The 23,748-nt window shown below is 43.3% G+C and overlaps 1 protein-coding gene across 11 annotated transcripts in view; it reads right to left on the reverse strand.

Annotated features, from left to right (window-relative positions):
* Positions 1-1,105: 1,105 nt before the first annotated feature.
* Positions 1,106-23,748, reverse strand: part of CFAP251 (cilia and flagella associated protein 251) — a 67,086-nt gene continuing 44,443 nt past the window's right edge. For 3 of the 11 annotated variants that reach the window (XM_077875485.1, XM_077875486.1, XM_077875484.1), the window contains 5 exons: positions 23,442-23,532; positions 23,089-23,232; positions 3,470-3,698; positions 2,453-2,554; positions 1,106-1,371 (listed from right to left, as the gene is read on the reverse strand). In XM_077875485.1, coding sequence (XP_077731611.1) covers positions 1,235-1,371; positions 2,453-2,554; positions 3,470-3,698; positions 23,089-23,232; positions 23,442-23,532 — 703 coding nt within the window. In that variant the 3' untranslated portion in view covers positions 1,106-1,234. Of the gene's footprint in view, positions 1,372-2,452; positions 2,555-3,469; positions 3,699-5,842; positions 5,896-21,424; positions 21,571-23,088; positions 23,233-23,441; positions 23,533-23,748 lie in introns of those variants that run through there. The other 8 variants (XR_013366477.1, XR_013366479.1, XR_013366478.1 and 5 more) reach the window with 6 other exon arrangements.

A 23,748-nucleotide genomic window follows, 5' to 3' on the forward strand; every position in this document is an offset into this window, starting at 1 on the left:
TGATGAGCAGGTGCCTGTAGTACCCTGGCCCACGTCATCAATCCCAAGGTCACAGTGACACAGGCTGGTTTGGGGTAGTTCTGTTCTGTGCTCCAGAGTGTTCCAAAGACTCACAGAAGCCAAGTCTCCAAGTGGAGAGCATGCAGCAGGGAGGGCTCTGTGCATGAGGGATGACACTACTGTCATTGACTTCTCTCACATGGACTCTGCTCCTGAGGAGGAAGGGCCCTCAGAGGAACAGAAATGTCATCTCACATGCCAGGGCCTCTGGAGAAGGACCCGGTTTGGGTGGAGGGGTGATGGACTGAGCATGTGTAGAGAAGAGCATTTGGCACATTTGTCTGAATGAGGACTCATTGGTGATAACATATCTCTAAAATCTAAACATAACTTTCACCTGTTTACACAATGATGGCACTCTATTCTCAAGGTCAAAACACCACTGAAAACTTAGTTATGTTCCTTAAATTATCCCCTGAGCTGGGGAACTGGGCCCTGTTCTTGCCTCCTACATGTTCTGAGGCCCAGCAGAATGTGAGGTCCTGAATCACCTTGGCTGGTTTGCGGAGGGGGAAGTTGGGGGAGGCTCACAGACTCTAGCTGGTGGTTTTTGCCCTCTGTGGGGCTGGCCAGGTGGTTTATGGTCCAGGTGCAGCACACACAGGGCCCCCAGGGTGCTTCTTTGCATTTTCTCTGGCAGTTGCCACCAGGGTTAAGCATGGCCAGTGATGCTCTTCATAACGGCCATGCAACTGCTTAGGTATTTTGCTGCTGAGAAGCCATGAGCATGGATTCTAAGGAGCCCCAGAGCACAGAGCACCACCACCTCAGTCAAACAGCAGGCAGAGGTGATCCACATCAGGCCACATGTGGCACTTGAGCCATGTGTGTCCCTAGGAAGGCCTGTTGTAGGTGGAGTCCCTCTCTACCCCCAGGACCAGGCTACCTCTGGGTCCTTTTCAAACCCACTCTGACAGTGCTGCCTTAGATTAAGCAGGAAGACAGGCAAGGGTATCTAGCCATCATTTACATCCAGCTGCTAGTGTGTTTCTTGCCTCCACCCACTTTTCTATTTCAGAAACAGCGGAATGTCCAACTTTGTGAATTCCATTGCTTAACAGAAATTTGCTTTTAATGTCTAAATGTTCCAAAGATTAGAGTGGGGGCAGGGAAATGCAGGGAAAGCAGTGCTTCTTGGGGGAAAAAAAAACCCACACACAAAGTCCTTTGTGCTTCAAACATTCTTTACAACTTCACTGACCGTAGGATCTTGTCTGAAATCTTGTGAAATGGTTAGGCCAAGAATGTCAGTTGTGAATATTTCTGCAGTGATTTCGTCTGGAAGTTCTTCTTCAAAGCAGATTTCTGAACCTAGCCAAATAAGAAAACAAATGCTTCCATAATGATTAGGTTTCTAACTCAGCAGCATTTTCCAAAAATACAAGGAACCAATACTAAACAAAAGTGAGAGGTGCTTTGTGCTATAGTTTGGCTCTGGGCCCTTCAAAACCCCTGGGTGAAAGTTGGCTAAAATCCCTTCTTTACAGTTTGGAGCACTGTTACCAAATCTCAGTGAATGTCACTGGAAAGCCTAAACCACGTGGTATGGTTGATTTATGTGTAACAACTGGGAGAGTAACATGCTAAGTCCCTGAGTCCACAAGGATTGGGGTAGGGGAGATTGAAGGCTGGAAACTGGATACTGGAGTCCAGAACCATCTGAGTTCAGGAACGCTGTTGAATGTGAGACAGGGGATGAACAATGAAAGCAGCGGGAGAAAGAAGCCTGGCAAGGGGATCTTTGCTCCTGACCCCAGTCTCGGTAAGCATGGTGGGCTCTGTCCACCACGGGGCATCAAGCACCATCCAGGGCTTGGCTGTGGAGACACCCCGTTGCAGGACCAGGACAGCTGTCTAGACTGGTTTCTCCAGAACTTAAATTCACAACCTTAACTTCAGGTCCATGTTCCTCCCTCCAGAGGACTAAAGAAGGAGGTGGGTAATCATCAGGCAGGAAAGGAGAGGAAGACAAGCATTAAGAACTTTCAAGCACTGGTAGCTCAAAGCTGGACTTGTGCTTATTCACTGCCCTGTCCTTATTCCAGTCTCTGGACAATGCCTCTCCTGAAACACCTTCCAAGCTGTCTCTTCTCCAGGTGGCCAGTACACATGCACCCAAGCCGAAAAGATGAAGACTGGGTCAGGGGAATAAAGAGAAAAACGAGACCAGGAGGCACAAAGGATGGATGGCACATGGTAACAAATGCTTTCATCTTTCAGACATGACCACCGCTCGCTGGTCCTTTCATAACTTATTCATGTTGGGTCCCCAGCGGACTTGCTTTGTTGTGTGCATGGTATTAAGGAGAGCGGCCTGCACCAGTCAGGAGAAATAAATGCACTTAAGTCTACAACAAATTAGTGAGCCCAGCTGCAGGCCCAGCCACAGTACCTTTGACAGAGGAGGCTGCAGGCTCGGACTTCCACCCCTCAGGATTCAGTCCAAACAGGGTAGCAAAGCAGTCACGCATCTCCTCTTCTGTCATGTGCTCACCTGAGTATCATAAAGGAAAGTGTCCCATTCAGCTCTTGGGACTGCACATAAAGTCAGAGCTTAGTATCATCATTCCGAAGTCTTAAAGAGAATTATTCCACAATTTCCTTTTCTTGAGACACAAAAACAATCTATGGGGTCCCATGATACGCTCACATATCCTTCCTCATAGGGTGTTAAGAATGGTGCTCCAAGAAGTCTCGGGATCCCTGGGTGGCTCAGTGGCTGAGCCTCTGCCTTGGCTCAGGGCATGATCCTGGAGCTCTGGGATCGAGTCCCACATCGGGTTCCCTGAATGGAGCCTGCTTCTCCCTCTGCCTGTGTCTGCCTCTCTCTCTCTCTCTCTCTCTCTCTCTCTCTGTGTGTGTCTCTCATGAATAAATAAATAAAATCTTAAAAAAAAAAAGGAAAAGAAAAAGAAGGGGGAAGTCTGTCAGGGGCTTGTGCAGAGAAATAAGGCATCTTTCTGATAAAGACTACATTTGGCTTCATCTCACCTTTCCCCACACTAGAACCACCAGTTTGACAAAGAGGAAACCGTCACCCAGGGATAAAGCCTACTTGACTTCCTCACATAATATAATGAGGAAAACAGTAGGTTAAAATGGAAAATTTTACATCGGTGTGGTTTTACTTCACCATTGCATCCCAGCATCATAAGAGCCCTGTGAGACTGGTGATTAGCCCTTCCACTCCCCTTTTACAAGTGAGGACACTCAATCTCAGAGGACCCAGGACAACACCCTTCCCAGCATGCCATCTTTGCCAGCTTGGCAGATCAGTAGGTGGCATCCCTCATGGTTGAAGCCTCTCCATCGCTTAAGGATACTAGGGGGTCTGCCTCCCCCCAAAACAGCTCTCTCCAGTGGGAACAGCCCAATGATGTGACAAGATACTCCCTACTTATGGATTTACCTTTCGTTAGAAGCAGTTTCAGGAAATCTTCTCTTCGTATGACCTTCTTTCCTTTCGAATTGGTAAAACCAAGAATGTCAAAGCTATGCTGGATGCCGCTCATGGTGTTACCAAAAGGTGGTCTGTGATTAACGTAAACTTTGAAGAAATCCGGTAAATTGATTTTGTCAATTAGCTTCCCAGTATCCACATACTCACTAAATCTGATTTCATTAAACATATCTTCAATCTAGGGAAGAGATTAAAAAAAAAATCTTGGTGAGCAGAAAAGACACTTTAGGGACACCCGGCTGGCTCAATCTTAGTTGTTTGAGCATCCGATTCTTGGTTTCAGCTTAGGTCATGATCTCAGGGTCGTGGGATTGAGCCCTGCATTGGGCTCCGTGCTCAGCATGGAGTCTGCTTGTCTCTCTCCTTCCCTCTCTGTCTCTCCCCTATTCTCTCTCTCTCTAAAACAAATAAAATTTTTTAAAAATAGAAAAGACACTTTGATATACTACTAAAAATTGGGCAGTAACAGATAAACATTTACAATTAGCTAAAAACATGTCTGCTAAGGGTTGTTTATATCCCCCCAAGAAAGAGATGTTGACATCCTAACCCCCAGGACCTCAGAATGTGACCTTAATTAGAAATAGGGCCATGGCAGATGTAATTAGTTAAGATGAGATCATACTAGAATGGGATGGGCCTTTAATCCATTGTGAACAGTGTCCTTCTAAGAAGAGGAGAGAGACACACAGGGAAGGGACATGTGATGACAGAAGCAGAGTGGAGTGATGCAGTTCAAGCCCAGGACTGCTGGTAACCACCAGAAGCTAGAAGAGGTGAGGAAGAAGGAAGGAATCTCCTCAATAGGATTCACAGAAAGCATGGCCCTGCTGACAACTGGATTTATCCTGTGAGGTTATAAATTTCTGTTGTTCTAAGCCACCCAGTTTATGATGCTTTGTTACAACAGCTCTAACATAGCAGCCAGTTTTTCAATACTAGCACTGCTACATTATTATAGCCTCTTACCTACCCAATCTTATAGTGTATCGACTGCCTCACTGCTTTGTGAAGAAATGTTAATTTCATTTAGAGGGTAGAATCTTCACAAATTTGGAAATTAGTTTATAAGAACAAGAAAATAATTCCATGTGAAACTCAAAACAGGACCAAAGGCTGTAGTAAATTTCTTAAGACATGATTCTTTTTTCTCTTTTCCATTTTCATCGTGCAATATTTTATATGTACAAAAGATCACATGTAACTTATGGAGTATAATTTAAAAATGAACACCTAAGAAGCCATCATTCATTAAAAAGATCAAGCAAATTGGTAAACCTTTAGCTAGAATAACCAAGAAAAAAAAAAAAAGATAAGACTCAAATTACTAAAATTGGGACTGAAAGAGGTGACACCAGTACGAACTTTTCAGAAATAAAAAGGAAGCCAGCTCTTTCTGCCCATGGATCCTGTCCCCATGCTTTAATAAAACCATCTTTTTTTTGTACCAAATAAATAAAGTATAAACAACAGCATATCAACAAGATAACTTAGATAAAATGAACACATTCCTAGAAACAAATGACCAAAACTGACTCAAGAAGAAATAGAAAATCTGAATAGACCTATAACAAGTAAAGAGACTGAAAGTAATTTCAAAACTTCCGCAAAGAGGAACCAATCATAATTTCTGTGAAAGATTCAAGGCACTTTCTTTCCATCTCTCCCCCATGTGTATAAAATATATATGTATATGTTCTACAAAATTCTTATCATATATGTATATAATTTTGTATAGTGGTTGGTTTGTTTTTTTTTTTTTACACTGTTATCATCTAGTATTTTCAAAGAAGTCATATATTTTCAATGTAACATTCCAGGGATGGCCTTTAGACATAACATCATTGGTTATAGATATGAATGAACTTTTTTTTTTAGGATTTTATTTATTTATTCATGAGAGACACACACAGAGAGAGAGAGAGAGAGAGAGAGAGGTAGAGACACAGGCAGAGGGAGAAGCAGGCTCCATGCATGGTGCCCGACATGGGACTCGATCCTGGGTCTCCAGGATCATGCCCCGTGCTGAAGGCAGCACTAAGTTGCTGAGCCACCCAGGCTGCCCACAAATGAACTTTAATTGATACTATATAAGTATGTTTAAGTGTAACATTTTCACATAGAGCATTTATTGAGTTTATATTACATACAATTGCAAGTTAAATTATGTATAATTTTATGTATGAATAAAACACTATCCAGTATCATATTATTTACATTTTGTACTGTATTAATTTAAGTAGTATTATAAACCTGTGCTACTATTTACTATAAGGCAGTAGAGACTAGGGCTAAAAGTATGATCTTTGATGATAGACCTACGTTCAAATCCATTTTGGCTCTCCCACTTTCTGTGGCCTTCTCAGTTTCCTCATCTGGAAAAGGGGTAATGGAGTTTTAAAGTTTACTGTGACAATGTATTTAAGGTGCTAAACATTAATGCCTAATACACAGTAAACTCTCAGTCGGCAGTAACTATTCTTGTGATTGTTATATTTCTATGCCCTTGGTAATTACAATACATATAATTATAAGTTATAATTTATAGTTATATAAATTATGAAGTACATGTATGTCATACTTTATAATCACATAAATAATATACATGATATATATGTTATAAATATAATATGTGATTTAACTCAACTCAGAAATAGAAGACTAACCCAAAGGTAACAAAAAGGAACTCAAAAGTGGGAGTTACTCATACTCAGAGTGTTCCAAAGATCTCAGTGAACACTCTTAGCGCAAACCACTAAATAGGTAATTCACCTCTTACTCTTTCTCCCATGTGACTGATCAAGAATCACTGCTCGGAAAGCATAGTGTTGGTAGTTTTGGCATCATTGACATTCTTCCTAAGCCTCCCTTTTTTTTTTTTTTTTTTTTTAAGATTTTATTTATCCAAGAAAGACACACAGAGAGAAAGAGGCAGAGACACAGGCAGAGGGAGAAGCAGGCTCCATGCAGGGAGCCCGGCGACGTGGGACTCAATCCCGGGTCTCCAGGATCACGCCCTGGGCTAAAGGCAGTGGTAAACCGCTGAGCCACCCGGGCTGCCCCCATGAGTCTCCTTTGTAAGCGTTAGTTGAAAAGGCAGATTCTGCTACACGTCTAAACAAAGTTCACGCTTGGAAGAGGAGCCCTGGAGACAGAATGGAACGCTGTGAGCCTTCCCTATGCCCCAGTGTGAAGCTGACTGAGGGGAAGTGGAGGCCCCGCTGCCCTGTCCGGAGCACTCTGCTTGGCTTCAACCAGGCCTTTCTTTTTTTTTTTTTTTTTTTTTTTTAATTTTTATTTATTTATGATAGTCACAGAGAGAGAGAGAGAGAGAGAGGCAGAGACACAGGCAGAGGGAGAAGCAGGCTCCATGCACCGGGAGCCTGACGTGGGATTCGATCCCGGGTCTCCAGGATCGCGCCCCGGGCCAAAGGCAGGCGCTAAACCACTGCGCCACCCAGGGATCCCTAACCAGGCCTTTCTATTGGCATTCTCATGCTGACCCTTCCTCCGTGAAGGCTGTGCTTCATTTGATTCACTAGAGGAGCTTTAAAAATTGAGCCCCATTCCCAGAGATCCCAATTTAATTCGTCTGGGGTGGCATATAAACAGTCACATTTTTAAAATGTGACTTCTCAGGGGATTTGAATGTATGGCCAAGGTTGAGAAGCATGACTTCAAGGCAGGGGTTCTCAAGCTTTGTCAGGGGTCAAAATGACCAGGAGGGCTTATTAAAACAGACTGCTGCTCCCACCCCCAGAGTTTCTGATTCAGTGAGTCTGGGATGGGGCGGAGAATCTTCCTTTCTTAAGGAGTCTCCAGGTGATGTCAATGCTGCTGTTTTGGGGGCCACATCTTTGAGAACAACTGCTCTTAGACCATAGAGCTTCTGCAGAGGTGATACTCGTGCCAAAAAGAATTGGCACCGGGCTTGTGATTTTCAGTAGAGGGGTGTGATGGTTGGCCCCTGTGGTTTCTGTTCTCTCTGGGCATACACCTGTCTCCTCCATGAAGCTGTAGCGATTGCTTTCAGGTCTGTTTTCTGAGCAGCTTCATTCAGAGCCTGACGTGTTGTAGGGGCCCAGAGAAGTAAGAATGAAAACAAAACAAGACAAAGCAAACAATGCAGGCATGAGTGGGGTCATGGGAGAATTCTTCTTCAAATATACAAAAGGCTTATTTAGAATAACCACTTACTGCCTTAGTTTAGTTCAATTTACTAGAAGCTACTGAGCATGTGGTTTAGTGCTAGGTGAATGAAAGACAAGTCACTTAATTATTACTAGAACAGCCCTGTACTCTAGGACTTTACAGTCAGCAAATATTTATTAAACACCTGCTAGGTGCCAAGCACTGGTCTGGGTCCTGTGAAGAGATGCGCAAGAGAAAACGTACAACGAAAGAGTGAACCAAAAGGAAGGTTCTGTCGCTGAGGTTTGGTTCTCAGCCCTGGCTGCCCAGGAAGAACCCCTGGGGGGCTTTCATAACTACCTGGCCCAGGCTCCACCCCTAGATTCAACTGCTCAGGAGGGAGAGCCTAGCATCAGTACTTTCTAAAGCACCCTAGAGTGACTTAATCTGTTTGGATTCCTTGGCTCTAAAAGATTAAGTGCCAAATGCAGGTGCTCCATATGAAGAGCTGGAAAACCCTCAGCTAGGTGGGCCTGGGAAGACCTCATAGAAGAGGTAGACCCAGAGGACAGCCAGCAAGAATCCAGCCAGTCTAAGATAAGGGGAAACAAGTGAGGAGATGGCGGGATGGGGGTGGGGTGCTGCCAGAGAAACTTTTCCAAGCCCCTTCCACATGTTCCTGTCACTATTGTAACAACTGACTACAATTGGAGGGGCTTAAAGCACACAAGATAATCTCACAGTTCTCAAGATCAGAAGTCTGAAATGGGTCTAAAGGGCTAAAATCCAGGGGTGGGTGGGTCTGTGATCCTGCTGGAAGTTCCAATGGAGAATCTGCCTGTGTTTCCCTTCTGGCTTCTAGAGATGCCATTGTTCCTTGGCTCTTGGCCCTTCTACCTCCAAAGCCAGCAGCCTCATCACATATCCTGACTCCTCCTTCCCTTATCACACCTGCTGCTCTGACTCTGACCCTCTTGTCTCCATCTTAGAAAGATCCTTGTGATTACACTGGGTCCACCAGATAATCCAGGTAATCTCCCCATCTCAAGATCCTTGATTTAATCATACTTGTGGAAATCCTCTTGCTATGTAAGGTAATGTATTTACAGGGTGCAGGAATTAAGACATAGACACCTTTGGGGGCATTATTCTGCCTGCCACACCTTCTGCTTCTGTTGAGAATTCCTAAGAGAGAGCTGGTGGGTTGGGATTCTGCTGAGGCATTGAGGACCTAGCATTGAGGGCTATCGGCAGCTCAGAGGATGCACACTGTTAGTCCAAGGGCTAAATCTGCTGATATGCTTTGTTTGGTTCATATGGTACTTCAAAACTTAGGAGATTTCATATAGAAATCTAGATTTCAGACTTTTCTTGAAAAGTCAGAGGAGTCTGATAATGGTAAGCATGCATTTCCAGATAGAACGGAGAAGAAACCATCCCCATTAGAGAGATGTATTCTCTGGCAGAGACAGCATGGCATCCAGGCAAGAGGGGCCCGTTTGGCTACCCCCTCCTCAAAGGAGTCTTGGGGTCATGGGAGGTGCCTACCTAGATTCCACACCCTCTATCATAGACCATGCTCTGGGAACCCTGAATCCCTGGGCTCCCTCCCCTAAATAACCCAACCCCACTTCTAGGACTTCAAGGGCTCCTCCTGATGTCATCCTCTGAGAGTGACCTCACAAGTGGCATGCACCCCCCACCCATGGGCCTGAAAGATGGCCAAGGAGGGAGCCAGGGTGGGGAAACAAGGGATAGTCACTGGCCTGGCTCTCCTCATGCTGCCCAACTAAGCACGAATCTCAAGGAGTCCCAGAGTTTGAAGGAGCCCAAATTAAAGGTAGAACCATCAAGGTGAGGTATTAACAGTTTGTTGCTTGGTTTATAATTTCTACACACCTAGTCCTGCGGCCCCTGAGCCTCTGTGGGCACTGCTATGCAGGCCCTGTGACAGAAGGATGGCCTGTTCCTGGTGAATTGGGGTCCCCTTGCCCAGGATTCCTTTACTTCTGCCTCTGCCATTCACTTCCATAGGCCTTTAGATGTGTAAGCCTGGTGTCAGCAGCAGAAAGCCACTGACGGCCTTAGAATCATGTTTTATAATTATGCTTTGCAATCTCCCTGTGAGGCAGAGGGAGAGCATGATACATTTGAACTGAGGCCTTCCTCAGTGTATAAGCAAGCTCCCAGTGTGGGTCAGTTTCTTTTCGGGAGGACCCTCCCTCCTACTTATGCCGGCCTGCCCCATGCAGGATGCTTTCTAGAACATCCTCAGCAAATGAGGAGCTAGTCTTGTCACAATGCATGTCTTCACCTCGTGCCTTCTCGTGGAACCCCTTCCAGCGCTTCTGTACTGCCCTGGGCAGGGAAGGAAGGTGCTGAGGAGCAGATTTCAGGGCCAGGCTGTCTCACTGCACAGTCACATCTGGAGACAGCTCCGCTATTTATGCACCGCTCCATGACTCACAACTCCTGCCCACCCCCCCACCCCCCCGCCCCACCGGCTTCCTCCAGGAACTATATTTGGATGATGGCTGCCTTTCTCCCAGAATGGGACACACCACACCCACTGGACGCAGTCCCAGGGTCAGGCCAGCCCTTGGTACTCAGCCTCTGTGCTTACTCTCTTATTGTCTGGGGTGAGGTGATCCAGACACGAGGACACCATCCATTCTGGGGGCCTTTATGATGACCTTCACCCAGGCCCTCATCAGAGCCCAGGTGTCAAACACTTCCAGGCACTCACTCCAGGAAATGGCTTTAGTATCTTAATGACAAGTCCTCCAGCCTGTCCCAAACTCATGGCTGGGGCTTTGTCAGTTAAGTGCTCACAGCTCTTCAAAGTCCTGCTTCCTTGTAGCTGCACCCAGAAACATGAGTTACTGATTCAAGGCAAGAAATAGTGGGGCACCTGGGTGGCTCAGTGGTTGAGCATCTCTGCCTTTGGTTCAGGTTATGATTCCAGGGTCTTGGGATTGAGTCCCACATCAGGCTCTCTGCAGGGAGCCTGCTTCTCCCTCTGCCTATGTCTCTGCCTCTCTCTATGTGTCACTCATGAATAAATAAAATCTTAAAAAAAAAAAAAGCAAGAAATAGCAAATAGAAACCAATCTGGCAGTTCCTCAAACATGGAGCTCTTGGTACAGCAATTCTACTCCTAGGTACGTAGGCAAGAGAAATTAAAATATAGCTCTACACAAAAACTTGTATACAAATATTCACAGTGGTATTGTTCATAATAGCCAAGATGTGGAAACAACCCAAATGTCCATCATTTGGTAAATGAAAAAATAAAATGTAGCATATCCATATGAATGAACAGAACATTCTTCAGTTATAAAGAGGAAGGAAGTACTGACACCTGCTACAACCTGGATGAGCCTTGAAAAGATAATGCTCCGAGAGAGAAGCTAGTCACAAAAGACCACATACTGCATGATTCCATTAATATGAAATGTCCAGAACAGGCAAATCCATAGGGACAGTAAGGAGAGTGGTGACTGCTGGGAGCAGGGGAGAGTGACTACTAACAGGCCACTGTATTAAGTGTGCTAATGGGTGTGAGGTTTCTTTTTAGGGCGATAAACATGCTCTGGGATTAGACAGTGGTGGTGACTGCACAGCTCTGTGAACAAACTAAAAGCCATTTTATTTTTTTTAAAGATTTGTTTGTTTATTTATTTATGATAGACAGAGAGAGAGAGAGAGAGAGAGAGAGAAGCAGAGACACAGGAGGAGGGAGAAGCAGGCTCCATGCTGGGAGCCTGACATGGGATTCGATCCCAGGACTCCAGGATCACTCCCTGGACCAACGGCAGGCACCAAACCGCTGAGCCACCCAGGGATCCCCTAAAAGCAATTTTAAATGCATGAATTGTATGGTATGTGATGTATCTCAATAAAGTTGTCAAAAAAGAAGAAAAATAATATGAGGTGAAGTTGAGGCACAGGCAAGTAACAAAGCAAATAACACTAGCGTTTTTTTTTTAAATATATTTTCTACCATCACTATGATCTATCCCATTATAGTCATAAAACCAATAAAGATTTGTACATCCTTGTTATAAAAAATTCAAGCGAAGATATGTAAAGAGAAGAGATATAAAGAGAAGTAAAATGCCCTGTAATTCCCCACCCCTCAGCAACAACTAGCATTTGATGTCCTGACTTTTAGGGTTTCTTCCTTATTTGCACTAAAGCGCACATGTAGAAACAGAACACAGGGTCTGGGCTCTGTCCTCAGGGGCTGTGACATGTCCCTAAGCCTCACTTCCCTATCTGGAAAATGAAGACCATAAAAACATCTCCCTGGCGTGAGGATTACACATCAGTTGGGTTAGCATAAAACTAGGCATGCCACGAGAGCCCCATAGAGAAGAGCCCAGTTGTTGCTGGTGGTGGTGGTGTTATTATGGTATTATTGTCTCCTGCATTCTTTTTTAGCAGCTGTGTGGCATTTTCGGATTTCTTTCTCTAAATGCATTAAAGTGTGAACAGAAATTGTTTTGTCTTGCCCTGATCTCTCTGCAGGGAGACATACTGTTCACTGGTATAGGGGCTCCCAGGTGACTGGGAAGGTCTCCCTAGAACAGTAGGCCACAGAAATAACTCCTGATATTCCTGTTTCAGAGCAATCCAACATACTGAGGGCTTCTTTTCAATGTGCAAATCTCCAAGTTCCCATGGGGTCTTTATCAGGGCAGAAACTGTGCCCATGACCACTGGCTCAGATTTCTCCTCCTTGTATGGGGAAGGCTGTGCTGCTTGGCCACGGTCCCTCCATCCCAGCTGGGACCATGGTTTAGCCACAAGATTAGCACAAACGGCTTTGGAAGGATTTGTTTGTTTATCTTTCTGGGTTTTGTTCTAGATACAAAAGCAACACAAGCCACATGCTTGTAGCTAAGAAAAATTAGAATACTGAAGAAATGTATATATGAGCTCCCCCCACACACACCATATAATCACAGCTGTCATCTAAGGAAGCCGCTAAATAGGAAGTTTTTCATTTATAGATCCTCGAGATGGGGTTATATTGCAAGTTTGGAAACAGAAGCTAAGAGCCAAACGGCCATGGCTAACATGTGGAGTTGGTGGAGTTCCTGGGGAACTCCACCAGGAAAGAGGGGGAGCAGAGCACTGAGTTCTGTGTGAGATGAAGGCCAGTAAGGAAGCCCCTGCTGGGGTGACCATCAGGACTGGGAAAAAGAGCTAAAAGCAGTTTTAGGTAAATTGCTGTGGAATGCAGGTATGTGTCTTCTGATAATTCCCAACTTTTTAAGAAAGTTCTGGCGTAAGTGGGCTTTGTGTTTTCATGGAAACTGAGGAACAAGATGAGTGTCAGGTTCGGAATGACATGGGGTAGACAAAGTCTGCGCATGCGTGCACACACACAGAAACACCCAGGGGAGCCCCAAAACTCTGACAGGCATGGACCAGAGCCAGGTTCCAGCTGCTACCAGAGGCCCCTGCTGACACTGAGTTATATGTAGAAAGCAGGAGGTAAAGGTTCTCCCAAATCCCAACCCTCAGGAATCAATGTTAATCGTTTGGGGAATGGTCTTTCAAGAGTTTTGCTAGGCATGTATGAATATATCTATTATTAATGAAATGAGCTTGTGCTTTACATATTGTTTTGCAACTTGCCCTTTTCCCTTTAATAACAAACCGTGTTAAACAAGCCTTTTGAGTCAAGAAATGTTGATCAATTTCACTTTTTAATGAATACTAAGTGTAAGTGTGTCTTATTTTATTTATCCCATCTTTTATCAACAGACATTAGGGTTGTTTTAATTTTTTTAAAGATTTTATTTACTTATTTATTCATGAGAGACACACATAGAGAGAGACAGACACATAGGCAAAAAAAGAAGCAGTCTCCATGCAGGGAGCCCGACGTGAGACTCGATCCCGGGACCCCAGAATCATGCCCTAGGCTGAAGGCAGACAATCACTGAGCCACCCAGGCATCCTGGGTTGTTTTAATTTTTCACTAACAGGAAAACATGCTGCAGTAACAGTCTCTTCCATATGCACATCATTGTACACTTGTGTGAGTTTTTCTGTAGGATACACTCCTAAAGTAGATTTGATGGGTCCACAGATGTGCACATTAAAAAAGTTAAGTGATAGGGCACCTGGGTGGCTCAGTCGGTTAAGCATCTGCCTTCAGCTCAGGTCATGATCCCAGGGTCTTGGGGTGGAGCCCTGTCCTGGTATCAAGCTCTGTGTCCTGCTCTCTGCTCAGCAGGGGACCTGCTTCTCCCTCTCCCTCTGCCTGCCGCTCCCCCTGCTTATGTATGCTATCATATAAATAAATAAATAAAATCTTAAAAAAATAAGTAAAAAGTTAAGTCATTGTTTATCCTTCTCTAAATACACTTAAACAACACTAAAGTTTCTGAATATACCAAATACTTTAGGGGTACTATTAATTACTTTGAGATCAAATAATAATGTCAGAGATTCTATTTTTCTTGTTGTCTTTGCACCAGATATGACCAAAGGCCATCATTCATTCATTCATTCACTCATCTGACCAACATTTGCTGAGTGTCCATTATGTGAGCATTTGCCAGGCATGTACCTCTCTGCTTACATTTATAGAACTAAGCAGTTATACTACTATTAATTCACTGCAAAAGCCTTTCAGGATTAAACAACGAATGCTCTGCAAGCTAAATAGAAACATAGGCACAAGTAACCAGGGAACACATGATATACTAAAGTCCTAGAGGAAAAGGAAATTATGAAGATAGAAGATGAAACTTTTGTGCTATGTGAACTCAGCTGTAGAAAATTGTGACATCTAAGTTTTGGTTCTTTCTATATAACATTATAAACTGTGCAAATCTTTTTATTTTTAAGATTTTATTTATTTGAGAGAGAGAGTGAGAGAGCACAAGCAGGATGGAGAGGGAGAAGCAAGCTCCCTGCTCAGGGAACCTGATGTGGGGCTCCATTCCAGAACCCTGGGATCATGACCTGAGCTGAATGCAGATGCTTAACCGACTGAGCCACCCAGGCGCCCCGACCATGCAAATCTTTCATTTAAAAAAATGAAGATTTGTAAAAGTAGCCCTCCCTGACCACACTTTGGCTGTGTTATGCCTAAGTACAGAGCTCTGCAAAGGATGGGAGTGGTTAGGAATTCTTCAGGGAGGGTTATATTTTTGTATAATTTGGCTTCAATTTACCACACTGACTAGATTCAAATCCCCTAGGCAGTTAAAATGACATAAGAAAAATATAAATAATGTATAAATAATAATGCTCTCCTGGGTGGGAGCCTGAGGGAGGCAGTGGTTTGAATCTCCATAACTGAGTCTTTTTGTAACCAAGTACTGAAGTACTCTATTAGCTCTGAGTACTTCTACATGCAATTTCTTGGGGGCTGGGGAACAGCTGCATCTTAATAGGAAATGTTTCATTAACCATGACAAAGCCTGGATTTAGAAATTTCAAAGCCCTGAAAACATTTTTATTGAAATCCCTATAAATCTTATGTGAACACAAGAGACCAAAAAAGTTTTTCCTGCGCAGCTTCAGATAGAAACTGACTCATCAACTCGCACAGTTTGCACACTGATGTGGCCACATCTGGATCAGGGGCCTTCAGAAAAACATCTCCAAAGATGGTGTGTATTTTTTTTTTAAGATTTTATTTATTTATTCATGAGAGACAGAGAGACAGAGAGAGAGAGAGAGAGAGAGGCAGAGACACAGGCAGAGGTAGAAGAAGGCTCCATGCAAGGAGCCTGACGAGGGACTCAATCCCGGGTCTCCAGGATCAGGCCCTGGGCTGAAGGTGGCACTAAACCACTGAGCCACCTGGGCTGCCCTGGTGTGTATTTTTTTAGGTGGAGTAAAAACCCTGTTGAAACAAAACAAAACAAAACAAAACAAACCTTGTTGGTGGGGACACCTGGGTGGCTCAGCAATTGAGTTGAGCATTTGCCTTTGGCTCAGGGTGTGGTCCCAGGCCCAGGGGAATTGGGTATGGAGTCCTGCATTGGGCTCCTGTGAGGAACCTGCTTCTCCCTCTGCCTATGTTTCTGCCTCTCTGTGTGTGTTTCTCGTGAATAAATAAATAAAATCTTTTTTTATAAAACAACAAAAACAACTCTGGAGGCCAAGAGATTTATGGAGACCTTCAAGCAGAGCACTGAAACTCTCCTTTTTAACAGTGAGGATAGATGTACAAGTCAGGCAGTGAAAACCTTCCAATCACCATTTTAATTTCTTATTGTTTGTAACTAATGCTCAGGGTCACTTTATAACATTTGCCGCAGACTAACTTTTTTTTTTTTCTGGGTACATTTTACTCATCAACCTAGAGAGGTTGTGAGGTTTTACTGTTTTGCTAATGACTGGGTAACTGGGGATGCCTCCAGTGCTTGCACATGCTTGCAAAGGAGGCGGGAAAAGACTGATCACTCTGTGCCCTTCATACGGCAGATAGTGATGGTCACAGAGGGTAAAAACCCTGAATTCCTCTGCCAGCCAAGCAGGACTACAGAGGAGGACACGTTTATATCAGCTCAGGGCTGAAAATCAAGAATCCTGAGGGTGGGGCTCCTGGCTGGCTGTGGGTAAAGCATATGACTCTGATCTCTGGGTTGTGAGTTCAAGCCCTGCATTGGGTATAGAGAAAAGAAAAAGAGAAAAGGAAAGGAAAGGGAAAGGGAAAGGGACGAAACCTCTTTAAAAAAAAAAAAAAAAAGAAACCCTGGGCACCTAGGTGGCTCAGTGGTTGAGCATCTGTCTTTGGCTCAGGGCATGGGGTCCTGGGATGGAGTCCTACATTGGGTTCCCTGCAGGCAGTGTGTTTCTCCCTCTGCCTATGTCTTTGCCTCTCTCTGTGCGTCTCTCATGAATAAATAAAATCTTTAAAAACAAAAAAACAAACAAAAAACAAACCGTGAATGAGAAGACTGCCATCAGTTTGATGACTTTCAGTCATTTATGCAAAGTGCCTTTACCAGTGAGTCAAGGAAAGAATGAACTGGTTTTAGAAAGGAAATTGTGAACAAAGAACTACACAGTCAGAGGAACGTTCGCCTGAAGGCCTTTTACAATTACATGTCTACAGATGAGGACATGATGATAAAGACAATGATACTGGATGACATTTTCCAAACATTTAACATGTGCCACATCATGTACTAAATAGATGGTCATTTAATCTTCATCCCTCCAGGAGGTGAGTGCTACTACTACTCCCGTTTCACAGAAGAGGAAACAGAGACTTGAAGAGGCCCAGGAACTCAACCAAATCGCATGGCTGGCCAGTCGTTCCAGGCCAGGTCCAGCCCAGAGCCCCCTGACCTGAGTATACAACAGTTTATTACGTTATTTTCTCTGCTTTTGCCCATGTTTGGAATTTTCCAAAATAAAAAATGAAAAATAAGTAAAAGAGGGGGGTCGTCCCATCAAGCTCTTAAAACAGAACAGCTCTTTCTGTTTTGACAGAAAATAGTCAGGTGAGAAGAGAAGCTGGTAAGCACCTATTCCATGGGTGGGGCATGCCTTGGACCCCCAGCCTCCAACCTCATCTCACAGATAGGGGTCACAGGAATGCAGGCTCTAGTTAAAACGACTTGGGAACAGCTTGGCCAGCCAGGTCTGGTCCCTGCACTTCCTACCAACACAGCCTTCCCCCTCCTCAGCCTGGGAGTACTAGGCCTTCGGCCAGCCTGTCACCCCAAGAAGGTGGGGATTAACCTCAGATCAATGTGTGACTAAAAAAAAAAAAAAAAAAAAATGGAGAGGATGAACCAAATAAAATAAAGACAACAAATGCAGTGGAAGCAAAACTCAGGTGAGATGTTGAAGGCAGTATTTCCAAAGTGAAAGGAGAAAGAGGTTTCACAATCAGTCTATCTGGGGAATGTTGTCCTGCATGTATCCACCTCGCCTCCAGACTCCCAATGTCCAGTAACCTAAGGCCTCAGGATCATTTTCCAATGCAGAATTCCATGTGGATCCCACTTGTGCTGCCCCCAAGCCCTCATGGTCGAGGTGGCTGACTCTGATCCCAGCTGGGGGAGCCTGGGAGCATCCAGGCCTGGCCAACCGAGGACAGGAGTAGTGACCGGGACTCTGAAATTGTGCCCACTGAACCTGGATCCAGGGACCCACTGAGAAGGAAGGCGACAGGGAGAAAAGTGAGGCCTGGGGAGAGGCAGAGATGCTTCCTGGCAGCAGTGTGAGGGCCCTGATTAGGTCACACTGAGCATTACCTTTACCCTCGAGACTGTGAACATATAACTAGTTTGCAATAGGTTTCTGTAACCTGTAACCAAAGGGGAGTCTTGACTAATAATCCTATTTCGCTTTGTCTAGTGCTCCTTCCTTGAGCATGAGTGGCCCTGATAAACACCCATGGAGCCAGTGTCCCAAGGCAGGAGTTTACAGGCCAGGGCAAGGGGAAAATGTGGATACCTAGGCCCCATACGTGGAGATTCTGATTGGCTCAACCCAGGATGGGCCCAGGAATCTGTCCATTTAGTAAGTGCTCCAGGTGCTTGTGATTTGCCAGTTTGGGAGCCAGCTTGGATGCTGGCAGTTCTAAGGAACATGCTTTGGAAACAGCTCTCAGGAACACTTTTATGTGAGTTGCACAAACTTTCTCCATTGTCGGTTCCATTTCTGGGCATGTACTTTTACAAAATGTACCTTGGTCAAAAGACCTTTTGAGGAGCTCAGAATACCCACTGTGATGAAGGGGCACATTCAAGTCTCTGCATGGGTCTATGGGCTCTCAGAGCTCATTTTTCCAGATGCTATTTGGAGAATAAAAGTCACCTTCCAGTCATACCAGGAGTACACAAAAACAGGTGGTTCTAGGTGGGCCTGGAGGAATAACTGGGACCACAGCTCACATCCCTAAAATGCACCCAGGGCACCACGTCTTAGCTGGCAGGCTGCGTAATGCTACGTTTTTGGAAAGCTGCTTGGCAGCCTTGAAGTTCCCCTTCTCTGACCCAGTAATTCTATTTCTAGGACTTGGAGACTGGAAAATAATCAGAGGAGCATGCAAAAACTATACACAGGAGATGCTCATCACAGCCATGTCTCTGACAGCCAAACACTTCAGACAACCTATGTGTCTGTCAGCTGGAGACTGGTTCAACTAAGTACACAGCCTGTAAAAATCATGTTGCCTACATCAAGCCAAAAAGCTTCTGCACAGCAAAAGGGAATTAGCAACATGACCAGGTGACCTATGGAATGAGAGAAAATATTTGCAAACCATATATTTGATAAGGGGTTACTATTACTATCTAAAATATATAGGGAACTCATACAACCCAATACCAAAAACAAACAAACAAAACCCAATTTAAAAATGGGCCAAAGGCCTGAATAAGCATCTTTCCAAAAAAGATATTCAAATGTGAAAAGGTGCTCAACATTACTCATCAGAGAAATGCAAGTCAAGGCATAATGAACTGTCACCTCACGCCTGTTAGAATGGCTCTCATCAAAGACAAAAGGTACATGCTGACAAGGATGTGGAGAAAAGGGGACTCTTATGCACTGTTGATGGGAGTAAATACATAAAATGTGATTTATGTATATATAATAGAATATTATTCAGCCATAAAAAAAAGAAATCCTGCCACTTGCGACATGGATGAGAACTTGAGGGCATTATGCTGAATGAAGTTAAATCAGACAGAGTCATACATGTATCATGTATGTGGAATCTTTAAAAACCCCAAATTCAAAAAAAAAAAAAAAAAAAAAACCAAATTCATAGGAACAGAAAACAGATAGTGTTTGCCAGGGTACAAACTTCCAGTTATAAGATGAAAAAGTCCTGGGGAAAAAAAAAAAGAAAAAGTCCTGGGGAATGTAATATCCAGCATGGTGGTAACTATAGTTAACAATACTGCATTATATATTTGAAAGTTGCTAGAAGGCAGATTTTATTTATTTTATTTATTTATTTATTACTGAGACGGGGTTTTTATTTTTATTTATTTATTTTGTATATTTTGTTATTGGAGTTCAATTTGCCAACATATAGCATAACACCCAGTGCTCATCCCGTCAAGTGCCCCCCATCAGTGCCTGTCACCCAATCACCCCATTCCCCCACCCACCTCCCTTTCTCCTACCCCTTGTTCATTTCCCAGAGTTAGGTGTCTCTCATGTTGTGTCACCCTCATTGATATTTCCCACTCATTTTCTCTCCTTTCCCCTTTATTCTCGTTCACTATTTTTTATATTCCCCAAATGAATGAGACCGTATAATGTTTGTCCTTCTCCGACTGACTTACTTCACTCAGCATAATACCCTCCAGTTCCATCCACGTTGAAGCAAATGGTGGGTATTTGTCGTTTCTAATGGCTGAGTAATATTCCATTGTATACATATACCACAGCTTCTTTATCAATTCATCTAGAAAGCAGATTTTAAAAGTTCTAATGAAGAGCCAAGTGTCCATCAATAGAGGAATGGATAAAGAAGATGTGGTGTATATGCACAATGGAATACCACTCGGCCATCAGAAAGAATGAAATCTTGCCATTTGCAATGACATGGATGGAGCTACAGGCTATTATGCTAAGTGAAATAAGCGAGTCAGAGAAAGACAAATACCATATGATCTCACTTATATGTGGGATTTAAGAAACAAAACAGATGAACATATGGGAAGGATAAAAAGAGAGAGAGGAAGAGGGAAACAAACCATAAGACTCTTAACAATAAAGAACAAACTGAAAAAATAAAAAAATAAAAATAATTAAAAAAAAAGAACAAACTGTGGGTTGATGGAGGGAGGTGGGTACGGGTTGGACTAGATGGAGAATGGGCATTAAGGAGAACACCTGATGTAATGAGCACTGGATGTTGTATGTAAGTGATGAATCACTGAATTCTACTACTAAAACCAATATATATAAAATATTGGTTTTAGTAGTAGAATATATAATAATATATAATATTACATAATATATTTATATATATATATTAACCAATTACAATGTAAATAAAAATTTGAAAAAAGAATAAATAAATAAATAAAAGTTCTCACCACACAAAAAAATTGCAACTATGTGAGGGGATGGATATGTCAACTAACTTTATTGTGGTAATCATTTTGTAATAATACATATATAAAATCACTACACTGTATCCCTTAAACTACATAAAGTTATATGTCAATTATATCTCAATAAAGCCAGGGGAAAAAAGTATATTGTGTTATTACCACCGTGCTCACAAAATAATAGTTACTGAGAATGCTGATATAAATATATACATATATATACATATATACATGCACAAATCCATACACTTATGCATGCATATGCATACATATACTCTGTAAACTGTTGATATACATGGATGTATACACATATATGCCATGTAATGCCAATTCCTTATTTTAAAATATCGACGTATCTATATCCATATATAAAACAATAGAAGGAAGTCCACCAAAATGTTAACAATGATTATCTCTAAGTAATTTCTAGTTTTTCTTTATAGTTCTATTTTCTAAATCAGAGAAAGTTATAAAATTAAGACATGTCCTTTAAAAATCATGTTTTCAGGGGCATCTGGGTGGCTCAGTTGGTTTAGGATCTGCCTTTGGCTCAGTCATGATCCTGGGGTCCTGGGATGGAGCCCCATATCGGGTGCCCTACTCAGTGCAGAGTTTACTTCTCCCTGTACTCCTCCCTCCCACTCATGCTCTCTGTCTTATGCTCTGCTCTCTCTCTCTCTCTCAAATAAGTAAATAAATAAATCTGGAGCACCTGAGTGGTTCAGTTGGTTAAGTATCTGCCTTTGGCTTAGGTCATGATCCTGGGGTCCTGGGACTGAGCCCACGTTGGGCTCCCTGCTCAGTGGGGAGCCTTTTTCTTCCTCTCCCTCTGCTTGATGCTCCCCCTGCTTGTGCTCTCTATGTCAAATAAATAAATTAATAAATTTAATAAATAAATAATCTTTTAAAAAATCGTGTTTTCAGATAATTATTAATAAATTAAAATGCTTCTGGTGTAACATCAAATGGAAATACAGAATAAAAACATTCAACATGGTACTAATTAGTTTTTTAAATTTTATATATATATAAAATATGTATACAAAAAATTCTTTAAAGATTTTATTTATTTATTCATGAGAGACACAGAGAGAGAGAGAATGAGAGGCAGAGACACAGGCAGTGAGAGAAGCAGGCTCCATGCAGGGAGCCTGATGTGGGACTCGATCCCAGGTCTCCAGGATCACACTCTGGGCTGAAGGTAGGTGCTAAACCGCTGAGCCACCCAGGGATCCCATATGTATACCTAATTTTTTAAAATTTTTTATTTATTTATGATAGTCACAGAGAGAGAAAGGGAGAGAGGCAGAGACATAGGCAGAGGGAGAGGCAGACTCCATGCACCGGGAGCCTGACGTGGGACTCGAGCCCGGGTCTCCAGGATCGCGCCCTGGGGCCAAAGGCAGGCGCCAAACCGCTGCGCCACCCAGGGATCCCCTGTATACCTAATTTTATGTGGATCTATACATCAAGGAAAATACTAAAAACTGTTAGGCCTGTGTAGCAGGATTATAAGTAACTATATTCTTCATCTCACTTGTGTACCTTTTCCAAACTTTCTACAATAAAATTGTGTTAACATCTTGAGTCTGAGGGCACCTGGGTGGCTCAGTGGTTGAGTGTTTGCCTTTGGCTCAGGTTGTGATCCTAGGGTCCTGGGATCAAGTCCCTCACTGGGCTCTCCTTGCAGGGTGCGTGCTTCTCTCTCTGCCTATGCCTTTGCCTCTCTCTCTGTGTCTCTCACGAATAAATAAATAAAATCTTAAAAAAAAAAAAAACAACATTTCAAGTCTGAAGGAAAACCCGGTCGATTGCAATTGTAAACCATGGTCCCTAGGAAAACCATCTTCCCTGCAGTGCTCTGGTCCCTAGGAGCCCCTTCTAGCTGCTATGTTTTGTGCGGTCATGAGAACTAACTACAGTACGGCTTCTTCTGAGCCCTACAGCCCAGGATGAGCACCTTTCAGCAGCGCCCCATTCACACAGGCCAGAGGAACAGCAAGCATCTCAACAGCATTGATAATCATTTCAATAACGACTCACTGAGCTCACTCACTGAGCTTTCCCTATGTGCCCAGCCCCACACTCTGTGCTTTGCAAGCATCACCTCCTTGAGCAAAGCAAGGACCAGTCTGTCTAATTTCAAAACCCAAACTCTTACCAGTGGTCAGGCTGTGCTAAGGAAGAAGACTTTAAGGAATATCTTTGTGGTAAGTCTGTTTCTGAGGAGCACATCTGGTATGCCCAGAACCTTCTTTCCAATCCTTTTATGTAAGAATAATGTTAAATTTTTACTTTGGCTTATACATATTGTTCCCAGAGGTCATTTTCATAAATAACATATCTCACTGCTCTTCTTGTTTTTCTTCTACTTACCTTTTCTTCCGATGGGTAAAAGCCAATTGCTCTCATGACAAAAGGAAGCTCTGACAGGCAAATGTGTTCCGACACCTTTCTGGTCTCCATTGTATCAATACCTTGACTACGGAGCTGAGAATAGTAAAAATAGTCTTCCAGCTCCTACGTGGAAATAAAATGGAAACACAACACACATTTTGGCTAAAGTCAAAATATCCATTAGGACTCCAAGGATATTTTCTAGAAAGTACATTTTGAGCTCAGTGGAGAAAAGAGCTTTAGAAAAAAGTGAGAAGGTTCACCCTCAGGCACATTTGTTTTACAAACCTAAATAGATGTTACCAGGAAGTGTTTACTCTGAGGACAATTACCCTGTAGAATTTTCCTTCCCTGCCACCAGCCACCAGACCATAGAATGGGGTCAAGTCTTCACCCCCAAGAGAGACTGCTGCCTCCAGGGCACTAGAACAATAATAGAAACATCACTGTTAGAAGGCGCTCACCCGTAAGTGCAGGTCAGCCAGCATCTGCCTGGCACCACAGACCTCTGTAGGGTATTATGGCACCCACACAATTAGGGTCTCTATAAACCAGTTAGAAAAATCTCCAAAATGAAGCTGAAAATGAAAAATTCAATTTCCATGTGGAATCTGGTGGTATAGGGCACCTGCCTTAATG

The sequence above is a fragment of the Canis aureus genome, chromosome 27, assembly GCF_053574225.1.
Source record: "Canis aureus isolate CA01 chromosome 27, VMU_Caureus_v.1.0, whole genome shotgun sequence".
NCBI lineage: Eukaryota > Metazoa > Chordata > Mammalia > Carnivora > Canidae > Canis > Canis aureus.